General features: G+C 44.8%; 1 protein-coding gene across 3 annotated transcripts in view; it reads left to right on the forward strand.

Moving 5' to 3' along the window:
* Positions 1 to 19,949, forward strand: part of Cfap43 (cilia and flagella associated protein 43) — a 105,343-nt gene that overhangs the window by 64,322 nt on the left and 21,072 nt on the right. Inside the window, exons 16-27 of one of the 3 annotated variants that reach the window (XM_005063483.4) lie at positions 2,497 to 2,627; positions 4,414 to 4,573; positions 6,358 to 6,444; positions 7,509 to 7,586; positions 9,799 to 9,924; positions 11,498 to 11,602; positions 12,566 to 12,682; positions 14,133 to 14,363; positions 15,733 to 15,939; positions 17,455 to 17,544; positions 17,795 to 17,875; positions 18,522 to 18,647. In XM_005063483.4, coding sequence (XP_005063540.2) covers positions 2,497 to 2,627; positions 4,414 to 4,573; positions 6,358 to 6,444; positions 7,509 to 7,586; positions 9,799 to 9,924; positions 11,498 to 11,602; positions 12,566 to 12,682; positions 14,133 to 14,363; positions 15,733 to 15,939; positions 17,455 to 17,544; positions 17,795 to 17,875; positions 18,522 to 18,647 — 1,539 coding nt within the window. The remainder of the gene's footprint in view (positions 1 to 2,496; positions 2,628 to 4,413; positions 4,574 to 6,357; positions 6,445 to 7,508; positions 7,587 to 9,798; positions 9,925 to 11,497; positions 11,603 to 12,565; positions 12,683 to 14,132; positions 14,364 to 15,732; positions 15,940 to 17,454; positions 17,545 to 17,794; positions 17,876 to 18,521; positions 18,648 to 19,949) is intronic. The other 2 variants (XM_013117431.3, XM_021230659.2) reach the window with 2 other exon arrangements.

Consider the following 19,949-nt stretch of genomic DNA (forward strand, 5'->3'; position numbering starts at 1 on the left):
GAGCATGTTAAGGGCCTTTAACATTCAGGCCTGTGGGCCTGCCGCCCTAAAGGAGCAAACCAGCTGGTGGTACGCAGAGATGCGAGATGCGCGTGCGCACACATCGGCGGGGCACAGCGCACCCTGCCGGGCTTCCTACCAGCAAGCTGTTCCTTGGAAACTTGCTGAGGGGCTCTGAGCGTCCAGCGATGTGCAGTGAAGTTAGGGAACCTGTTCCCTGCCCTCTAGAGGCCCAAGGGAAGGAAGCCACTTTGAAAGTGACCGGGCAGCAATGTCACGCTGGCCTGGAGGGCCTTGGTTTATTGTTGCTACCCTCCCCGACCCTTCAAAGATGCTGAAAGAGCAGAAGGGGGCAGGGAGACGCTCATCTGAGTTCGCCAACACTAGCACCCGATTTCCGCTGCCCGCAGACCTCTGGGAACCTGAGAATGGCTGCTCCTCCCTAGACGCTTGGCCATGCTTTCTAAGGTTTGGGACTACACTGTACAGTCCGTCTGGGTGATTTAACTTGCTCAGTGATTCTTACCCGGTTTTCCACCCCTCTCCTCCACACACCTGAAATGTCATAACTACCCATGTGACAACACTGTCCCACATGTCCACTGATACCCACGTCCCCGGCTGGGCACATGGCAGAAGAAAGCCAATGTGGACAACCTCAGCACTGTTCTACGGGAAAACCGTGACTCTGTTAGACACTGGGCGTTCTCTTTTCTTGGTGTGGGGGGATACATGAGAGCTGATATTCGCTGTGGGGTGCAGGCCTGCACAGGCCATAGCAGGGTAGGTCACAGCACAAACTTCCCTTTAGGAGACAACCCTCATTTCGTCTTTTGAGGCTGCCAAAGCCATGCTAGCTGGCCTACCAGCTTCTGGAAATTTTGTGGGCATCTGCTGAGATACGGACGCTTCCACTGCTCCCTCCTGGCCTTGATGTGGGTTCAGGGGATTCAGACTCAGGTTGGGAAGCTTGTACTGCAAGCACTTAACAACCTGAGCTATCTCTGCAGGCCTAGAAAGTTTTGAGTGACTGAGTCGCAAACTCTGCTGCAATGTCTACAGCATGACGCAGCTGATAGCGGTGTGACATGGCAAGGCAAAACCCCACGCAGATGGAGTTACTCACGGAAACCTGGCTGTGGTGATATATTATGTCTGATTTCTTAAAGCTGGCCTGAGGATTCAGAAAGCAAAGCCAACCGCAAGCCATAGAAGTCAGGCAGTGGTGATGCACACCTTTATCCCAGCAGCTGTAGAAACTAGACAGTGGTGGTGTATCAGAGCTCACGCCTTGAATCCCAGACTTGAGAGGTATGAAAGGTAGAGGCATTCGGTCTGAGATTGAGTCTCTAGCCACGTTGAGGAGAGCATAGCAGTCTGAGTGAACCTGAGGAACAGTGGAGTCGGGAGCAGTCTGAGGATCGCCTTCTTGGTCTAAGATGAGGTAGAGTTAAGAACTAGTGGCTGGATGCTTTGCGTTTCTGATCTTCAGCTTGAAGCTTGAACCCCAATAATAGTCTGTGGGTCTTTTAGTTTTCGTGCTACACCTGGCCAATACAAAAAGAAAAATTTCCTAAGCTTCATGCATAGAGGACTAGGCAAATAAATGAGTAATGGTACAAAATCAATACATAAGTAAAACATGGACTAGCATGCAGCACTTGGGACAGAATAGGGAAAGCCTTGTGTAACAGCACAGAAAAGTTTTCAAGAAATGTTGATTGATAGGAAGAAAAGCAAGGTTAATAATGCATATGTATATATTATTTTACAGTTTGTGTGAAAAACATATTTGCATAAATAGAAGGCTCTTGGTGGTGCCATAGTCAAAGCTTTTGAGGGAACTGCTGAGTCGTGGAGTCACAAAAGAGTTGATGCCAGACTCACCACTAATGTTTTGATTCTTTTTTCAACAATTTGCATGTATTGTTCATTCAAAAAGGTGCATGGAAAGGCATCAGGGTTGAGTACCAGGGTAACAGCTGTTGGTTTTCACTAAAAGAGCTTAAGCTGTTGTCTCCTGTAGGACAACACAGCAGTGGTGTGTTTCTTTGCATTACTTAATTGGTTTAATTAGCACCTCCCCGGGGCGTGTTAGCTTCCTTCTGTGTGTTTCTCGGCACCTTTTCCCATCACAGGAAGTCACTTTACACAAAACAGATGCCACCTGGTCCACCAAGGCGTCCGACCTGTGCTCACTGAAGGCCCCTCCCCTAAGTCCACAGCCTTCAGCATTACACTGACAGAGTGTCTGATCACCTGGTTCAAGCCTCTGGTTCTGATCCCTGCCCTCCCACATTACACAAAGTAGTGGGGAAACAAACCAAGATTGCCCTGAGCTAGAGGTTCTAAGTGCTGTGCGTTATCAAGAGCTACCTCTGTACCAGCTAAAATGTCGTTAGAAGAATGACCCATAAGCAAAAGTGTATGTGACCATGTTAGAAAAAAAAGGCTGGAGAGCCGCACTTATAACTTCTCCATTTTATTCCTATCGAGGAAACATTTGCGCGGTGTCGGAGTCATTCTCATCAGGGGCATGGGATTCAGTACGTAAAGATGTCAATGGATGGACAGCACATCCTGCTGAATGGGAAAGACGACAGCACCCTTGTTTACCTCAAATGGAAGTATGTATGCTGCACAGTAAGCAATGCTTTATGGTATGGTGTTTAAAATTCAGAAAGCCAGTATCTCGAGAATTAGACTATTACACGAAGAGATCTGAGAGGACAGGACACACCATGCTTGCTGTAGGAGCCGTGTGGGAAGCCCCAGGGTGGATAAAGGTGCTGAGAAAGAAACATGGCCAGAGCCACTATTTCCAAAAGAAGGATCTAGAAAGATAGAGTGAGCTGGGATCAACACCCAGCTAAATGTTTTCTTATGGGAACTGCTGATGGACATCACCTACTGACATGCTGTTAGTTCCCTTGGCAACAGTACTTTTAAAACACGGCCTTCCTTGGGAGCATGGTGGAAACCATTCAATACCATGGGGACTTTGTGCCATAACAATTTGGGGAGCCGCTTACCTCAAGGACCCATTTGAAGATGGCATCATCACATCCGTTTCATGTATGAGAACCCTGAGTAAAAGAGAAACTTGCATCTTATTAAATAAGCCATAACATGCTCTTTACAGTCGATAAGAAACAGTGTCTCAGATGACAGCAAACAAATGTAGGAGCTCTATTTAGAAAAGGAAGGCCACCTGAGCTCCCCCACTAAACAAATTTGTGTTATGAGATTATGAGCCTTGTGACCCACAGGCATTCGGTGATAACTTTAAGTCAGTGATTCTCAACACATGGGTCATGACCCTTGGGGGGGTCACATACCTGATATCCCATCTATCAATTATGAACATTATGATTCATAGCAGTAGCAAAATTATAGATATGAAATAACAACAAAATAACTTTATGGTTGGGGGCACCGCAACATGAGGGACTGTATTAAAGGCTCCCATCATTAGGAAGACTGAGAGACACTGCTCTAAGTTGCCTATAACAGTGTCACTCAAGGGTGGGGGTTCATAGCTTCTATGGACTTGTTAGAAATCGTATCTGGATGCCATCCCCTCTGCCAGCCTCAGAGGGTCAGGACTTGTCCTAATTTGCTTTTCTGTTGCCCTGATAAATACCATGACCAGGAGAAACTCAGGAAGAGAAGATTTATTTCATCTTACAGATCTATAGTCCACCACTGAGGGAAGCCAAGGCAGATTCGAGGTAGAAGCTTGACATAGCAACCTTGGAACAACTCTGCTTGCTGGCCTGCCTCCCCTGGCTGGTGTACACAGCACAGACCCACCTACCAAGGGATGGGCATTTCTCACTGTAGGCTGGGGCCTGCTATATCAGCACTCAAGATAGTTCCCCAGAGACATGCTCATATGCCAGTTTAATGGAGGCAATTCAACTGACAGCCCCTTTCCTAGGTGACAACAGAAACTAACAGCAGAGTCAATAGAACCAGGAATGTTTTTTCCCAAGCCCTCCCACGTATATTAGCATGCAGTTGGAGATGCCCTGATGTGTAGCATGGAAATAGCCTTTTGGGTTGGGTTGTGAGGGCTAGATCCAATAATGAGATCATATATGTGATGAAGCCTGGTGCATTCTGGGGACTCAGCTAGAACTGTGGCACTTTTGTGTGGTGGCCAAAGACCATTTGGGTGAGGAAGGATCACATAAGGAAAGACCCCCCCAAGAAGGGTCAGGAGCCTATGTCCTTAGATGTCCGTGAAAGAGTCCTCTTCTGAGAAATAGAGGCTCAGTGACTAAAGGGCACCGTGGAGAACTTCCCCGTGTGTCTTTGTGTCGTTATCCGGAAATAACACTGCTAAATGTGATTATTTTCAACTGATTTTCTATGTCCTCTCCTTTTCCCTCTCCCTCTCTCTAATATTAGGCGGCTTGGAGCAAACTTAGCAAGTGAGATCTCGGAACACTACCAGCAACTAACAGCCACTCTAAGCAGCACCCTGGGAAAAGAAAACGAGTATTTAGCTACATCAGGAGTAAACCAAGACGTGGAGCAAGACGATGAGCAGTCATCTGAATCCTCCAATGTAGCTGGCCTGCTTTCTCCCTCCTTATAAATAAGATGCGAGCCTGCAGCTTCCAGCTCTCGTTAGCACACATTGAAAGCTGCCGCTGCTTATGCAGAAGCCTAGGGATTTTTCAACTAGAATTTAATCTACATCTGACCGAAAACTCAGCTTTTCTTAAAGTGATCCCAAATATTATACTTTAGATTTCACTTAAACCACACGGGTCTGGGCTTCCTCAAAAAAACAAACAAACAAACAAAACAAAACAAAAATGTTTTTACCAGTATTGGCGTTTGGTTAAAGCAGTCTCTCGACCTTCATATCCTATTCATGATTGAGGAAGTGTCTGGCTAGAAAACAATATTTATTTGCTTCTTCAACAAATACTTTTTAAAACTAAATAACAATCACTTTTGTTGTAATGAGCTCACATATAAAAACTTCATAGCTAACTGAAGGAAGCCACTGAAACGCTTGTCTGCTCTCAAACTCTGCTCCTCGCTGTCCTTTCACACAGAGGCCTTCTGAAGCAATGGAGCCCTGCATAGGGAGGGCTCTTTACACTTTCACTGCCAGGTGTGAGTTGACTGTTTTTTGTTTTTTTTTCGTTTTCTTTTTCTTTTTAAGACAAAGTCTCATTACATAGCATTGGCTGGCGTAGAACTCGCTTACAAAGCAGACTAGCCTCAAACTCAGAGATCGGACTGCCTCTGCCTATTACATTGTTATATATGGATCCACCACAAAACAAAAACTATCACAACAGGATACAGAGGGGTTCAACAAAAAAAATATTGGGTACCTACAAAGTGTTAGTCTGGGACAGACACACCATGATGGAGAAGACGGGTTTGGTTTTTTTTTTCTTTTCTGACATCCCATTCCAGTGGGGCTGCCAGTACTCAGACGGTTACATAGGCAAACAAGAAAAACTGATTAGTGAACAACATGCTATTCATGAAATAAGAATGATCAATACAACAGTGCTCGCTGGACTAGTCTCTCCATAAGCTAAGATCAGACTTAAAAAGGGTACCCCCTTGCAAAGAGGAAGGGTGAGACAACCCAGGCCAGAGGGACAAGGAGCTTGATGTATGATGTGTGAGGGCCACCGAATTATGACGCAGAGACTTATTAGTAGTTATGAATGCTCAGCCTGGCTCAGGTTGGTTTTTTGATAGTTGTTTTAACTTAAAGGAGCCTGTTTTTCTTTTCCACCTTTAGCCTGGGGACTTTTTTCCTTTCTTCCTTCTGTACATCTTTCCTGCTGTCTCGACGGCTGGCTGGCAGCTGCCTGGCTTCTGGCCCCTACTATGTCCCCGCCCCTTTTCCTCCTGGTCTCCTCTCTCTTCTTCTGGATCTTAGATTTCTCCTCCTATTTATTCTCTCTGCCTGCCAGCCCCACCTATCCTTTCTCCTGCCTATATATTGGCTGTTCAGCTTTTTATTAGACCAATCAGGTGCCTTAGGCCAGCAGGTGAAACAAATGCAACACGTCTTTACATAGTTAAACAAATGCGGCATAAACAGAAGCAACACATCTTTACATAGTTAAACAAATGCAGCATAAACAGAAGCAACACATCTTTACATAGTTAAACAAATGCAGCATAAACGAATGGAACACGTCTCTACACAGCTAAAGCAATTTCCACAACAATTAGTCCCTAAACCATCTTTAGAGGCACGAGATTAAAGTCTTCATCTAGGCAGGCGCATGTGTAGAGTTCTTTTTAAATGAGACAAGTGCGAGAGAAGGGTTTGACAGTTTTGAAGAACAACCTGTCCCCTTCTATTCTCAGAAAAGGCTGAGCTTGGACTCATCACAAGAGGAATTAGTCGTCGGTCCTGCCAAGGAAATTTCCTGGATCCAACAAAAAAGGGAAGAGGTATTTACTCATTTATTATTTGTTTGCTTGTTTATTTGAGTAGCTCTGACTGTCCTGGAGCTCACTTTGTAGACTAGGCCTCAAATTCAGAGATCCACCTGCCTGTGCCTCCTGAGTGCTGAGACTAAAGGTGTGCACTACCATGCCCAGCCTATAAAAAGGTATTTGCAAAGCATGAGGCAGGTTTGAATTAACACTCTGTGATGTGCCTTCTGCATTTTGTTTCTATGGGAACCTAGGAGGAAAGTTAGAATGTCACATGAGACATTCCTTGCATCACATTGCATTGTACAAATGACTTTCCTAAGCCAGAGTGAGTTCCAGGATGACCAGGTCTACATAGAGCAACCCATTTTCAAAACACCAAAAAGAAAAAAATATATATATATACTTCACCTGAAACCCAACAAAAGTATCCAGGAAAGCCAAAGCCAAGAGGGACACGTGAGACTCCATTTTTGTTTTGAGGAATGTTGTCTTAAAGGGGTGGGTTGGGGACAGAGAGGCTTCTGTGGCTGACAACATTCAAAAGACGAGCAGCAGGCTGAAGGCAATGCCTGGATCCAGTGTCACTCAAGTTCATTTGTTAGTCATTCACTATTTGTATGATGGGCATCCTTTTGATGTTGTTTTGGTAGTCATTTACAAACACCGTTAGATTTAAGCAGTGTCACAGGGGTGCGATTTCATTGCTTGTTTTATTTTCCTATTTTTCTTGAATGCATATTCATGTGTTGGCTCGTGAGCACGTGTGCATGCATGTGAGGACTCAAAGTTGATGTCAGGGATGTCCTCCGTCACTCTGCCACCTTACTCACTGCTGCCATGCCCATCTGACACTCATGTGTGTTTCTGGGGATCCGACCTTTGGCGCTCACAATGGTGCGGCAAGTCTTTACCGCCTGAGCCATGCTCCCCCCCCCGTATATTCTAGATTCTAGTCTTTGCAAATGTCCTATTTCAGTTTGAAAGACGTGCTGCCTGTATATCTGCCAGCAATCCGTCGTCTCTCCCCGTCATCTTCTCTTGCCTTATTAAGTAGTGAGGTGCTTGCTCCATTTCAGGCCATCAAAAACGAGGTCAGACTGTTTTCACAGCAAAGAAGAGAGATCAAAAAAGGAATCAAGGAGCTTTCAAAAATTGTAAGTGCCATGGTTGCCTGCACTGAAATGCATAAGCCTTCCATCAAAAATGTCTTATCTTGTTTCACACGATGTGAGGATCTATATTAACTCCTGAGGTCTCCAGGGTGCTCTAACAGGGTCAAAACTTAGCAATATCACACTCTAATATTAAACAGACAGTGGGTTCCCCCTCTACTTTCTTCCCCAAGTGCCCCATCTTACGTTGTATTTTAGTACTTATTTTCTTCCAAGTTAAACACTGACTTTTTTGTTTATTTAAAAGCAGTCTCTGACTTGCTTCCCTTCGACATGGTTCTCACACTCTTCTGACTTTTGTTTCTGTATTTCCATCTTTCTAAACAGCCTACTAACACTACCGTTTCTTGATATTTTTACATATACATCCCTTCACGCTGAAAAATCCGTACTCAATATTCATCTGTTGCAGCGTGTAAATTGCCAAAGCTTTGATACGTGGTATATTATGATTATACAACCATTTTTACTGTTTTTCCCCTAGGATGTAATAACTCTCCTTTCTGCATTTCTGTGCATCTGTCATCTATTCAGACTCTGGGAATACAGAGCAGTCAAGTATGTGAAGTCAGTCTGAGTGTTGTTGCCTCCCTTCTAGAACTGTCCATCCCTCAGCTCAAGGCTGAGCACATGCTCTGCAGGTCAGGCCCATGACTGCTGACTTTAGGCCTCCTCTTGTTCATTCTCCTGGAATGTAGTTCTTATCATTAGGCTGTGTTGCATAAAACTGATAGTTTACTTACCTCAACCTGCAAAAATTTTCTGCAAAAATTTACTAATCCGGGGCCAGCAAGAAGTCTCAGTGGGTAAAGGCGTCTACAAAACCAAGACCAGTGACCTGAGCTGGATCCCTAGGACCCACGTGGTAGAAGGAAAGAACTGGGTCCTCTGACCTCCATGCCTAAGTCATGGCATCCCTACCACACGCTCACACAAAAAAGTAAAGAAAATGCAGTAAGTACATGCATACGCCAATCAACAGCCAGTGTTTTCTGTCTTCATAACGTTTTAAAATATGCCTCTTAAATGCAGTATTCTAAAACTATGGCATGTTTCAGGATAGCCATCACTTCTCTCATAGCTTTTGCCTTTGTCTCTGATTTTAAAGAGCCTCCCAAATGCTGGCCATGAAGTGCCCTCCTGAAGTCACGTGTCCTTCTCTACCATGGTTAATTACTGCGTAGGTTACTTTCTGGATGGTGTAAAAGATAGCCATTACTCACTTTTTCAAAGACGCAGTCCACTTCCCAGGACACGTATCTAAATTGAGGGTACTGTCCCCTCTCCACGAATGAGGAGGGCTTCTCCTCCAGATGCAGAACTGTCCCTGGACTCATAATTCTGTCAGTGGCCACTTCCCCTCGGCAGTGCCAAGCTACTCAATATTATGGGTTCATGAATGTTTGGGGATCTTGAGAGTAAGTCTGACTTTACACTTCTTTTTCAAAATAAATTTTGTGGACATTTGCTTTGCTTTTTGAGTTTTAAGACCCATTTGTGCCTGTCTTGGCTCCTTTTCTGTTGCTAAGATAAAATACCCTGCCAAAGGCAACTTAAGGACAGGTTTATTTGAACTCCCCATTCAAGGTACTTGGTGGGGAGGTGGAGGGGAAGGAGCTTGGAGCTGCTGGTCCCAAGGCATCTGCAGTCAGGAAGAGGGGAACAATGGATGCTTGCTTAATTCCTCTATTGTTTATGTCCACAATAAAAAGAATTCCCACTGACCTGGAGCCAGGTAGTTTACTTTTCTTTTTTCTTAGAAGCCCTTGTGTTACTTCAGCTAGTTTGATCTCCTAGATCCTTTAGTAAATAAGTAATTCAGTTTCCCAGTTTTTCCTTTTGATTCAGTTCCGGACCCAGGCCCAGAGAATGGGGCCACCTACTGTCACTGAGAATCTTTCTATCTAAATTAACCTAACCAATCTAATTCTCTATAGCCTTTTCTGGAAGCAAAGAGCCTCCTGACCTGTCTGCCCTGAGGCTTGTCTCCCTGGGGAACCTGCTCCACCACAGGGACAAATGGCTGTTACTGTTACCCGATGACTGAATTTCTAAGTATCAAGCCTAGAACTTTAGTACCCGCAATAAGTCTAGAATGGGATTCTTTATTCCACAGTACATACAGAGAAATACAACACCTATTTCGTTGTGCAGCTCTTTACCTGTCAATGCCCTCTCTTATTCCAAAATTCAGATTGCCAGTATGATGGAAGAAAATGAAAAGATGGACCCGATCGCAAAATTAGAGGAGCAGGAATTTTGCCTGGACCTTGAGGAGCTGGAGAGACTTCAAGATGAAAGCGAGGAGGAGGCAGCAAAGGTAGGAAAGGACCTCACGAGGCTGCACGTGAGCCATGGGACACGTAGACCGTAGACCACACTGACGCTGAGAAAGGCTCTCCCCGAGTTAGCTCCCCGGCACGGCGGTCTTTGGAAGAAATACCAGCCCTGGGTGTTTAGCCCTCCTGAGGAGAGTTACTAACAGCTGGCAGCTCAAGCCCACCTACCCTTAGCGAGTGAAATACCCTTCCTTGAGAGAAGTAGCGGCACCCAAGTAAGGAGTCTCAATGACCCTAGCGCCCTAGTCAGTCCCAGCCACTGCGCTCCACAGCTGAGAACGCTGATTGGAAAGGAGCTGGTCAGAGAGTGCCACAGGGGGCTAGGGGCTAAAGGACCAGAACTCAAGACAACTGGCACGGCAAGGACAACTGCATTGACCATCCACTCAGTGGATCAGAAAAAAAAGAAAGAAAGGAAATGCAAATCAAATCAAGCCATTTGATCAGCAAACAAAACAGCTAAAAGGGGGTGTGAAAACTTAATCTGAGAGACTATTCTTAACCGGTTTGTAAATAATCCGAGGAGAAATGCAAGGAAGCTAACAGACAGGAGCCTAAGGAACAAGGACTGGTGTGTTTCACCTGTGTACCACGCCTTGGGCAGACTCTAAAGAGGGACACTTAATTGCTTGTCTGTAAAGACACATCAGCAGATAATTGAAGTTACACATACGCTTATAAATTTTTTAAAAAAGCAAATAATCTAGCTCCCTAGGTAAGTTGGTATTCTTTTTATTGCAAACATAAATAATGGAGGAGTTAAGTGAAAATTCCCAGACACAGGCCACGAAGTGGCCCTTTGATGTGTTGGCGAGAATGAAGTTAGCACTGAATATCCTGCTGCATCTCATAAAAGTATGGATTTCAATCTTCTTTTGATTAAACTGGAAAGATTTAAAAACAAAACAAAACTGGCTGTAGCTGCTTGTCTCTGTAATCCCAGCACTGGGGAGGCTGAGGCAGGAGCGACCCTGAAATTCAACAGACCAGCAACCAAGCCTACGTGGAGAGCCCCAGAACAGTGAGAAATCCTGTCTCAAATGGTGAGGTACCTGGAGGAGTGACGCTTGAGGTTCTCCTCTAGCAAGAGCATACACACACACACACACACACACACACACACACGCACGCACGCACGCACGCACGCACGCACGCGCGTGCATGTGTCTACACAGAGAGAACCCAGGAAGACACGGCACCTGACTTCCCCGGGTCTGTCTAGACCAGCCGTGCTACTTTCCTTACCCCTAGGAGGTGTCTGTCCACACAGCCCGTTCATGGATGTGATCTGGCCACCCTTACGGGCGTTCATGTTGATACAGCAGACTTCAGGGCAGGGAATGAAAGCCTTGACCCAAGCCTCAGGAAACATTCTCGAAATGGCGCTGGGTGGCTCAGAAGTTCACCTCAGTGTAGGGCAGCTCAAGGTGGGGGAAACCCTGTAGAAACACTCCTGCTAAGTGGGCACCTCTGACCAGGTAATGAGCTAATGAGAGCATTTTTTTTTTCCCTAAGAGGTCATGTTTTCACTTTTATCCTTTCCCTTTCTCCAAGATAAGAAAAGAAGTGGAGATGCATAACCTAGCCAAGAGCTACTTAACTGAGCTCATCAGGGACGAGTGCTGGGATTCCATGGCTGTGAAGGGCCGAGCCCTAAAGGTAATAAATAGATGCACAGCCCCAGGCACGAAATCCCAACTGACGAGAATTTCCATTGAAAAATTTTCATCCACACAACAGAGCACCCAGAGCAGGCCCTGCTAACCGCCCCCCCCCACCGAATCCCACCAGCTGTGTCTCAATCTTCCTTTGGTTCATTCATCCCTCTGCTCCGTCTCATGTGCTTTGAAGACGGTGTATTTCCAGATTGCCTCAGTACCTCTCCCTCTGGCCCCTATAATGCCCTCTCACCTTTCTCTTAATGCCTTCCACCCCAAAAGTCTATCTCACTCATGTTCCTTCCACACAGAGTAAAAGGCAGACAAAACACTGTCCGCGTGTATACCTCCGCTTACCTTCGTGTGTCCCTTTCCCTCTTAGAATAGGATACACATAGGGTAATCAAGCATCTCGGTCTATGCTTATGTTCTTAAATAGCTACTAACATAGCCTTTCCCTCTCTCAAATATGCCTTTCCCTACCTGTCACCCTTTGTGGGATAATGTCCACAGCCACCATACATCTGTGTGGTCTAGCTCGTGTGGCACATGTGGAGATGGACGATTCTGTGTTGCCAGGACTGTCCTATGTACTGATGGATGTTTTGTACCCTCCTTGGCCTCTATCTACTAGCAGGGATATCTTCATACGACTATGGCAGTGATAGAAAAAGTCTCTAGATACTCCCAAAGAATGCGGGAGAGGAAGAGATGTGGGAAAAGCTGCTCTTGAGAGTTGTTGCTCTAGAAAGATCCCCTTCACAAAAAGCATGCTGCTTGACACACCGGTCCGCCCATAGGAACCGCATTACACCACTTTATTTGAAAGATTTCTGGTGTCAATTTCACTCACGGTGTAATAGCCTCTGGATTGATTTTAATGGGAGGGAACGGCCCCTGGGCTCCCCGGACACCCACAAGTGTAGCAGGGAATGAGCTTACGTCACCTTGCTTTCCACCCGAGTGCTTTCACATACCCTACGTGGTGGAGAACTTCCCCATGAAAGCGCGCACTGAAGAAGAGCTGCGGGAGTTGAAGAGAGTCTTGCAGCAAAAGAAGACTGAGGCAGAGTGCCTTAAGGTACCACTCTAAACATAGGTGCGCGTGTACATACACGATGTGTTTTGTTATCTCTGAGCTGGCTAGTTTTATGCAACTTGACTCAAGCTAGAGTCTTCCGAGTTGAAGGACCGCGGTTGAGAAAATGCCTCCCTAAGATCCCACTGTAGAGCACTATCTTCATTAGTGACTGATGTGGGAGACCGTTGTGAGTGGTGCCATCCCTGGGGGGCGGGGGTGGCCTGAGGTCCTACATAAGGCAAGCTGAGCACACTAGTAAGCAGCACCCCACCCTACCCCCAAAGGCCTCTGCATCAGCTCCTGCCTCCTCCTCCATATCCTGTCCTTCCTTCCTTCAGTGATGAACAGCGATGTGGAAGTGTATGCCAAATCCCTCCCCCACTTGCTATGCCATGGTGTTTTCTCACAGCAATCAGAGCCCTAGCTAGGACAGGCCCCATCATGTGCATCTGTGCTGAGATCAAATTAATATCAAGTTTGTATATAATGTATATTTATATTTCTTTTTCATCTATAGACTATATCCTTATAAATATATACTCCTATATTCAAATAATAAAAATAGTATATCCTACATGTTGATTAGTCTTCAAGGAGGAAAATTTACTTTTTAGAAATATGACTCGGGGCTGGAGAGATGGCTCAGAGGTTAAGAGCACTGACTGCTCTTCCAGAGGTCCCAGCAACCACATGGTGGCTCACAACCATCTGTTATGAGATCTGGTGCCCTCTTCTGACCTGCAGGGATACATGTAGACACAATACTATATACATAATAAATAAAAAATTAAAAAAAAAGAAATATGACTCGGGTGCTGTTCACATCTTGCTCAGAGGTTGTCTGGATCCCCAGTCCCTTCTCTGTCCGCCCTTACATTAGGGGCCATGCTATATGGTCATTGACCAAAGATGAACTGAATCCATGTTGATGGAATTTATGATTGTCCAAAAGCAATCCCAGCTACAATTCTTAAACAACAGTCTCCGTCAAAGCAGTAAAAAGTGTCCCTTTGGCATAACTTAGTTTTCGCCAGAACTTTGCACCCCCTCTTTTTCTGAAACATAAAACGAAGGCCTACCTAAATCAACTTACACTCTCCAATCCCACTTGAACATGTTCCTTGATAAAATATGAGGAGAAGATACTTTTTTCGAGTTTAAGTACCAGGAGAGACTGAGAATATTTACAAGTAGGCATCATCCTGACACAAACACATAAATACTGTGTGCTAGCAGGGGTCGCTTTATTCTTTTGATTTACAATGAGTCAGTTTCTAAAGCTTTAATCTCTTCTGTGGCCATTTCAGCATCCATCACATTGAGCCAAATAGTTGGCAAGACAATTTAACCTCCTACGGTGATTGTTGAAGTAATTAAATCACTTGGGAATTGCCCTTTGTGGGATTCTGACTCCACGACCTCCTCCGTGTCATCTCTCCCCTATACTTAGCTACGGAAGGAAATTGTAGAAGTGCAGTCTTCAGCCACTTTGCTTAAAAAGCATCAAGAAGAGGACGATGAGGAAGAAGAGGATGAAGAAAAGACAGTAAAAGATACCAGTCTGCCCAATTACCTACTCGGCAGTTTGAGTACTGATTTTGGGGCAGATACCTCTTTGTTGACAAGCCAATTGGAACTTCATTCCAGAGAAGAGAAAATCAATCAAATTATATTACTAAAAGTGAGTGATTTTCTTTTTTTATTTAAAAAAAAACTGACATTGCCCCACAAGGTGCTTTCAAGGGCTCACACTGAAGTGTAGCAGTAGTCAAATGTTATCTCTCTACACCTTGAGAAATACACAGATGGCTATCATTCTCATCTTATAGACAGAGCTTGTATGCAAAAGATACTCCCACCCATTCAAACTGGATTAGATGGTGCCAAGGTTTCCAGGGAGTGCTTCTCCTTAACTGACACACAGACATTCTTCCTAGAGCTTTAGTTGGCTCAAAGAATTCTTTAATTCCCTGTGACAGTCACTCACGCATCACTTGGGATCTTGTGAGGTCAGGATGTGACTGCTCATCTGTCTGCGTAACTCAGAGAAATACAATGGCATCCTGGCTGCAAGCTCCCACTCAGTCTCAGAACACACCTGGAACGGAGAAGACTCTAGTGATTTTTTTTTTTGTAGATGGTTTGAAGTTCCATTAGCTGTTCCCATTCTCAAAGGTTCTTTGCCATATCTTCTTCCATTTGTGTCCCCCTTTCTGTGTCCCTCAGCCCTTCCTTCTCTCCCATCCTTTCCTCCTCCTCCAACCCGTGGTGATCTGTTTATTTACTCACAGTTTAGTCACCTCTGATCAGCTTCTAGCCCTCTTCTTGTTGACGTATTTGAGCCCTAAAGGTGCTAGGTGTTAAAATTATTCCCAGCCGACTTCAACAATTTCAACTTTAGTGGGAAAAACTGACGGACCAACCCTGGCTTAACATAAACCAGCATTTGAGTGAGAGTTGTCACTTTAGCACTTAGGTTGAGCTGGGCAATCCACTTGATCATGCTGCCACCACAGCTATTGGCTGACCTGGCTGGCTAACTCATGTTCCCCCTGGTATCTGAGAATGACTTAACTCTATCAAAGAAGCATACAGACAGGCACAGTGGTCCTTCTCTTAAGACTCCGAACCCCATTGCTTCCTTTCTCCACATCTCCATCAACTATCCAAAGAAGGGGTGCTGAATTCTGTACATTGATTTATAAAATTTTATGGTAGATTTTTAAGGACATGGCAAAGAAGTAGAATGGTCCGGTAAGCTTCCAAGTACCCATCAGTACTTTCCAGCAGACCTGTATGTTGAATTACAGCTCACACTTTAGGAAGGAGGTAGTTAGGGTGTAAATCTTGCTGCTGCCTTAATCCAAACCTAGAAAACTACCACTGTAGATTATTAATCCTAGAAAAGACTGGCTGTCACACCAGTCTGGGAAGATGATCTTGACCTTCCTAAATGATAGTTTCTGGTATGATCATAGAGGTGTGTATAGGATTGTGTTACTGGAAAAGACTTAAGCAATGATGTCTTCAATAACCTACTGATATTTCAGGATATCATCTACAAGGTAAAAAAGGCTTTCAATAGTGAGTTTGATGCTGCCTACAAACAAAAAGAGATAGAAATCGCACGCGTAAGAGAAAGGAATGTTCGAATCGAAGAAATTATTTTAGACCTAGAACTGGAAGAAACTGTCTGGCGACCAGTGTTTGAAGACTGTGAGCAGCCAGAAAGAGCCCTTGTTGTGGAAGATGATGAGGTACAGGCTAGCCATCTTATTCCTTTCCACGTCTGGGGAGATGCTGCCAGCCCTGGCTGGTCCATCCTCTTGGCTACACTATGACTGGAAGCAGCTGCATGGGCAGCACTTAGTTACAGGGAGCAAATGCAAGCAGCATAGACTTGGCAGTAGACAGAGTTTTCCTTTACGAATCCCGGGGATCCAGAGATCTAAACACAAAACCTAGAGGGAGCAAGAGGCCAAGGCTGGGACGTTGAGGGATGTCAAGAAGACTGTCTTCAGGGTTAGCTCGTGTCTCCGGCAATTTTCACTGTGCTTCTCCATGAGGCTCTAGTCCTCAGGCGTGCCTGAGGAGGAGCTCCTTGGCCCAACTTGGGTACAGGTACTAGAAGTAGAATCCCAACAGGCCAGTGAAGCTGTTGAGCTCAGGTGCTTATCTAGGTCATTTGGGGTAATACAGGCCCCAGGGAGAGGGGATGGACGGCTAAATAGCCTTGGATGTCCACAGAAGCGGTTGGAAACAAAAAGCCAAAGTGATTAGAAAGGACTACGTATCATCTTTTTACAGTTGAAAATACAGGGAAAATACGCAAAGGAAATCTCTGGCTCATATGAAATAAACTGAAATTATTTGGGGGCAAAATACAACCATGACTAGAAGTGACAATTTTTGTGATCTATGTTAGCTGCCAGGCACCAGTCTAAGGCATCATTTGTGATGGTGCAAGCTTGGTCCCCATTTCACAGATGAGGCAGGTGAGGCATAGAGAAGCTGCGTTGCTTGTGTAGTCTCCCAGCTTACAAATAAGAGCTGAGACCTGAACAGTGCCCATTGTCACACTTCAGAGGACAGTCGCTCCCCCTCCACCTATGCTGCTTGTTTATTTGAGTCACTTTTCCTTACCAATTTCTGTGCATCCTGAGACCTAGAGCAAGGTGACAACTAAGACCTCACCCCGCCACCCTCTAAGGTCCCCGTCACGGCAGTCACTTTTGCAATGTTACTGAAACCCAGCTCTGCTTGACTTGAGATCCAAGTCATTCTACACGCAGAACAATTGTTTTTGCCCAATCTGTGATGCCCCTGCTCTGCCTGGCTTCTGCACAGGCTACTCATACCACCAGTGGGAATGAAGCCCTCCTCTCAGCTCCTCCTTGTCTGGTGACCCCCCTGTTCTGACTACACACTCTGGTTCATGGCTCCTTGACCACCCCAGGCTCTTAACTCTAAGACCTCTATATTTTTGGATATGACTTAGGTGATTCTTCTAACCCTCCTACCATTCTGCCTTAATCTAAATAAAATTCCTCTTCGGAGGAGAGAGCACCTGAGAGTTAATAGATAAGCGAGGGTCCATTATTCCAGCAATCTTATTTTAGACCTCCTTCATCCCACAATAAAAAACTGGTTAAAAACCTGAACTATTCCTTTAACCGCCTCCCCCCACCCCCCAATACCATTTAACTTGTTCCCAGAAACATGGCTTGATATTTTTAACGAAACTCAACCAGAAACTATACTTTCTCTTTCAGATTTCACTTCAAAAACATATTCCTTCGTGGCATAAGCTCAAGACAGAGATGATCGCCCCGCTTGAAATGGAGCAACTACAGCAGGCACAGGTGTGTGGTTCCGCTCGCGCCCAGGCCTTCTTTGCACCCTAGACACACACCCTGCATTCGTCACGGTCTGTCTAGAAAATACCTTATCTAGGTCACTTGGATCTCAGTCACTATCCTTCTGTTCTCTCCTCCTGTCACTGTCCCTTCCCAAGTCCCAAATGCAATCATTCCAACGGCAGGAAGGCAGCTGCCTGCCATGTTAACAAGCTCTCTGTTTTAAATGCCTTCTCTGATCATGGTCCTTGCCCAGGCATCCGATGCAAGACAAAGAGGCCTGATGGACATGATGGGAGGTGTTCTGGAAGTCAAGAAGGAAGACATCTTGAGAATGGTGAGATATTCTGCCATCTTTGTAGAAAATGAAATAAGGTAGAAAGAGCCACTTAAAGCCCATCGCTCTCTGTTCCCCATAAAACTCGGTTTTAGAAATTCTACAGCCCCCAATATTCAGTAATTTGGAAAGATGCCACAGAGGGCCAACAACAAATTTGTCCCTTCCATTCTCTCACATACACTCACCGCCACCAAAAAACAAGAAGGAGAAGAAGGGAAAGAAAGAGGAGGGAGAAGAAGGAGGAGGAGAAGGAGAAGGAAGAGTAGGAGAAGGAAGAGTAGAAGGAGAAGGAGGAAGAGGAGAAGGAGGAGAAATGAGCTCAAACAAGCAAGTATAGTGTATCATGATCTTGCTTCACCAGCAGGGACATGACAATCCAGGTCTTCCTGAAGTTCGAGCTACAAAGATACCAACACCATGTGTGTCTGTTACTTAAAAAGAGTCTGGGCAACCCTAAAATTATCATCACCCTCTCAGAGTCATAGGCACCAGCTAAGGCTTTCCCACATCCCTCCATCTAAGCATCAGTTATTCCCCTTGATGTTCCCCCTTTTAACTGCCATCTGAGGTGGGGGGGTTTGCTGTAGTGACACTTAGTTGTGCCTTATATACACTAGAGCACGCTCTATCGTTGTTTCTCCAGGTGATCCCTCAACCTGCTTTCATGGTAAAAGCTGACGCTCTGTGGACTGAAGATGAAAGGAAGCAGTTCAAAGAGTATGAGAAAAAAGTCAAGGAGCTAAATGAAGAGAGAGATAAGTACAGAAAGGTTAGAAGAACAGAAAATTAACAAAACATCTCTAGACTCTCTAGGACAATTTTTTCCCCAATGCCTCTAAGAACTTCATGACAATGATTTGGCTTAAAGTCCCATGAGAACTTAGAGAGCTTGGGATAGAAAAAAACGTGAAGTCTGGGGACATTCAAAACAAAAGAGAAAATAACATGTTTAAAGTTTTTATTAGAGTCACCACTTCCCATGTCGTTACCATCCATCTGATCCTTTGTTCTAGCACATACAAGACATCACCAGGGATTACTCTGTCTAGGCTACTGCTATCTGAGTTCGGTAATGCGTATGGTGTTTTTTTTGTTGTTGTTGTTTTTGTTTTTTTGTTTTGTTTTTTTAATTATGAAGCTGTTGGCGTTGCTTGTTTATTACTGGCTAGCTCTGACTTAAGTATCCCATAATTGTTAATCTAAGTATTTCTCTTACCGGAGAAGTTTCTGGGCTTCTTATCCCTATGGCGGTTACATCTTGACTCCCTGTGTTTCTCCTACCCAGAGTCCTCCTGGACTCCTAGTCCCACCTTGCTTCCCTATTGGCCAACAATGCTTTACTGACATATACACAGGACTTCCCCCATCATCTCCTCTTTTCTGTCTATACAAAAAGAAAGGTCTTAACTTTAACATAGTCAAATTATATATAACAGAACAGTTATCAAGTAAGAACACAGTTACAATATTTTGTCTATCAACATTTAGCAAGACTTAAAGAAAATATCATCCATCCTTGTGAGTCCAAAGTTCTATATGTAGCTTATCTTTTATCATAACTAAGGAAAACTATAATTATAATTATCTGCCTCCAACTCTATCAAAGACCACAGAAGGATAATATATAAACACTAGGATTGACAGAGACATCTTGCTACCTGAACAGTCACTCGAAGTTCCTCTGTAATGTTGGGGCATCCATCTTCAGCCCATAGGCCACAGTGTGTCCAGAAGATTTCTCAGAAAAGCAGGAAATTTCAAACTGTCCATATGCATTGGCAGTCTGTCAGTCATTTTTATGTTTCCTGCAAAAAGTCTTGTAGACTCTTCCATGAAGCAGGAACCCTGAGGGACTATTTGAGTTCAACAGTCACTTTACTGTGGGTCCTGCATATCCAGATTATACAGCAACAGTCAAACAGTCTAGGCAAGAGCAGTTTCTTGCCCAAATGGCTAATCTTGCCATGTTAAAAGCAAACTCCATAACGAGTCTTCGATGCCCATCTTCCTCTCAAACTTAATTGATGTGCCAGGAGCAGACATTTCTCATTATCAAGAAGAACCCTAAACC

The sequence above is a fragment of the Mesocricetus auratus genome, unplaced genomic scaffold, assembly GCF_017639785.1.
Source record: "Mesocricetus auratus isolate SY011 unplaced genomic scaffold, BCM_Maur_2.0 Super-Scaffold_4256, whole genome shotgun sequence".
NCBI classification, from domain to species: domain Eukaryota; kingdom Metazoa; phylum Chordata; class Mammalia; order Rodentia; family Cricetidae; genus Mesocricetus; species Mesocricetus auratus.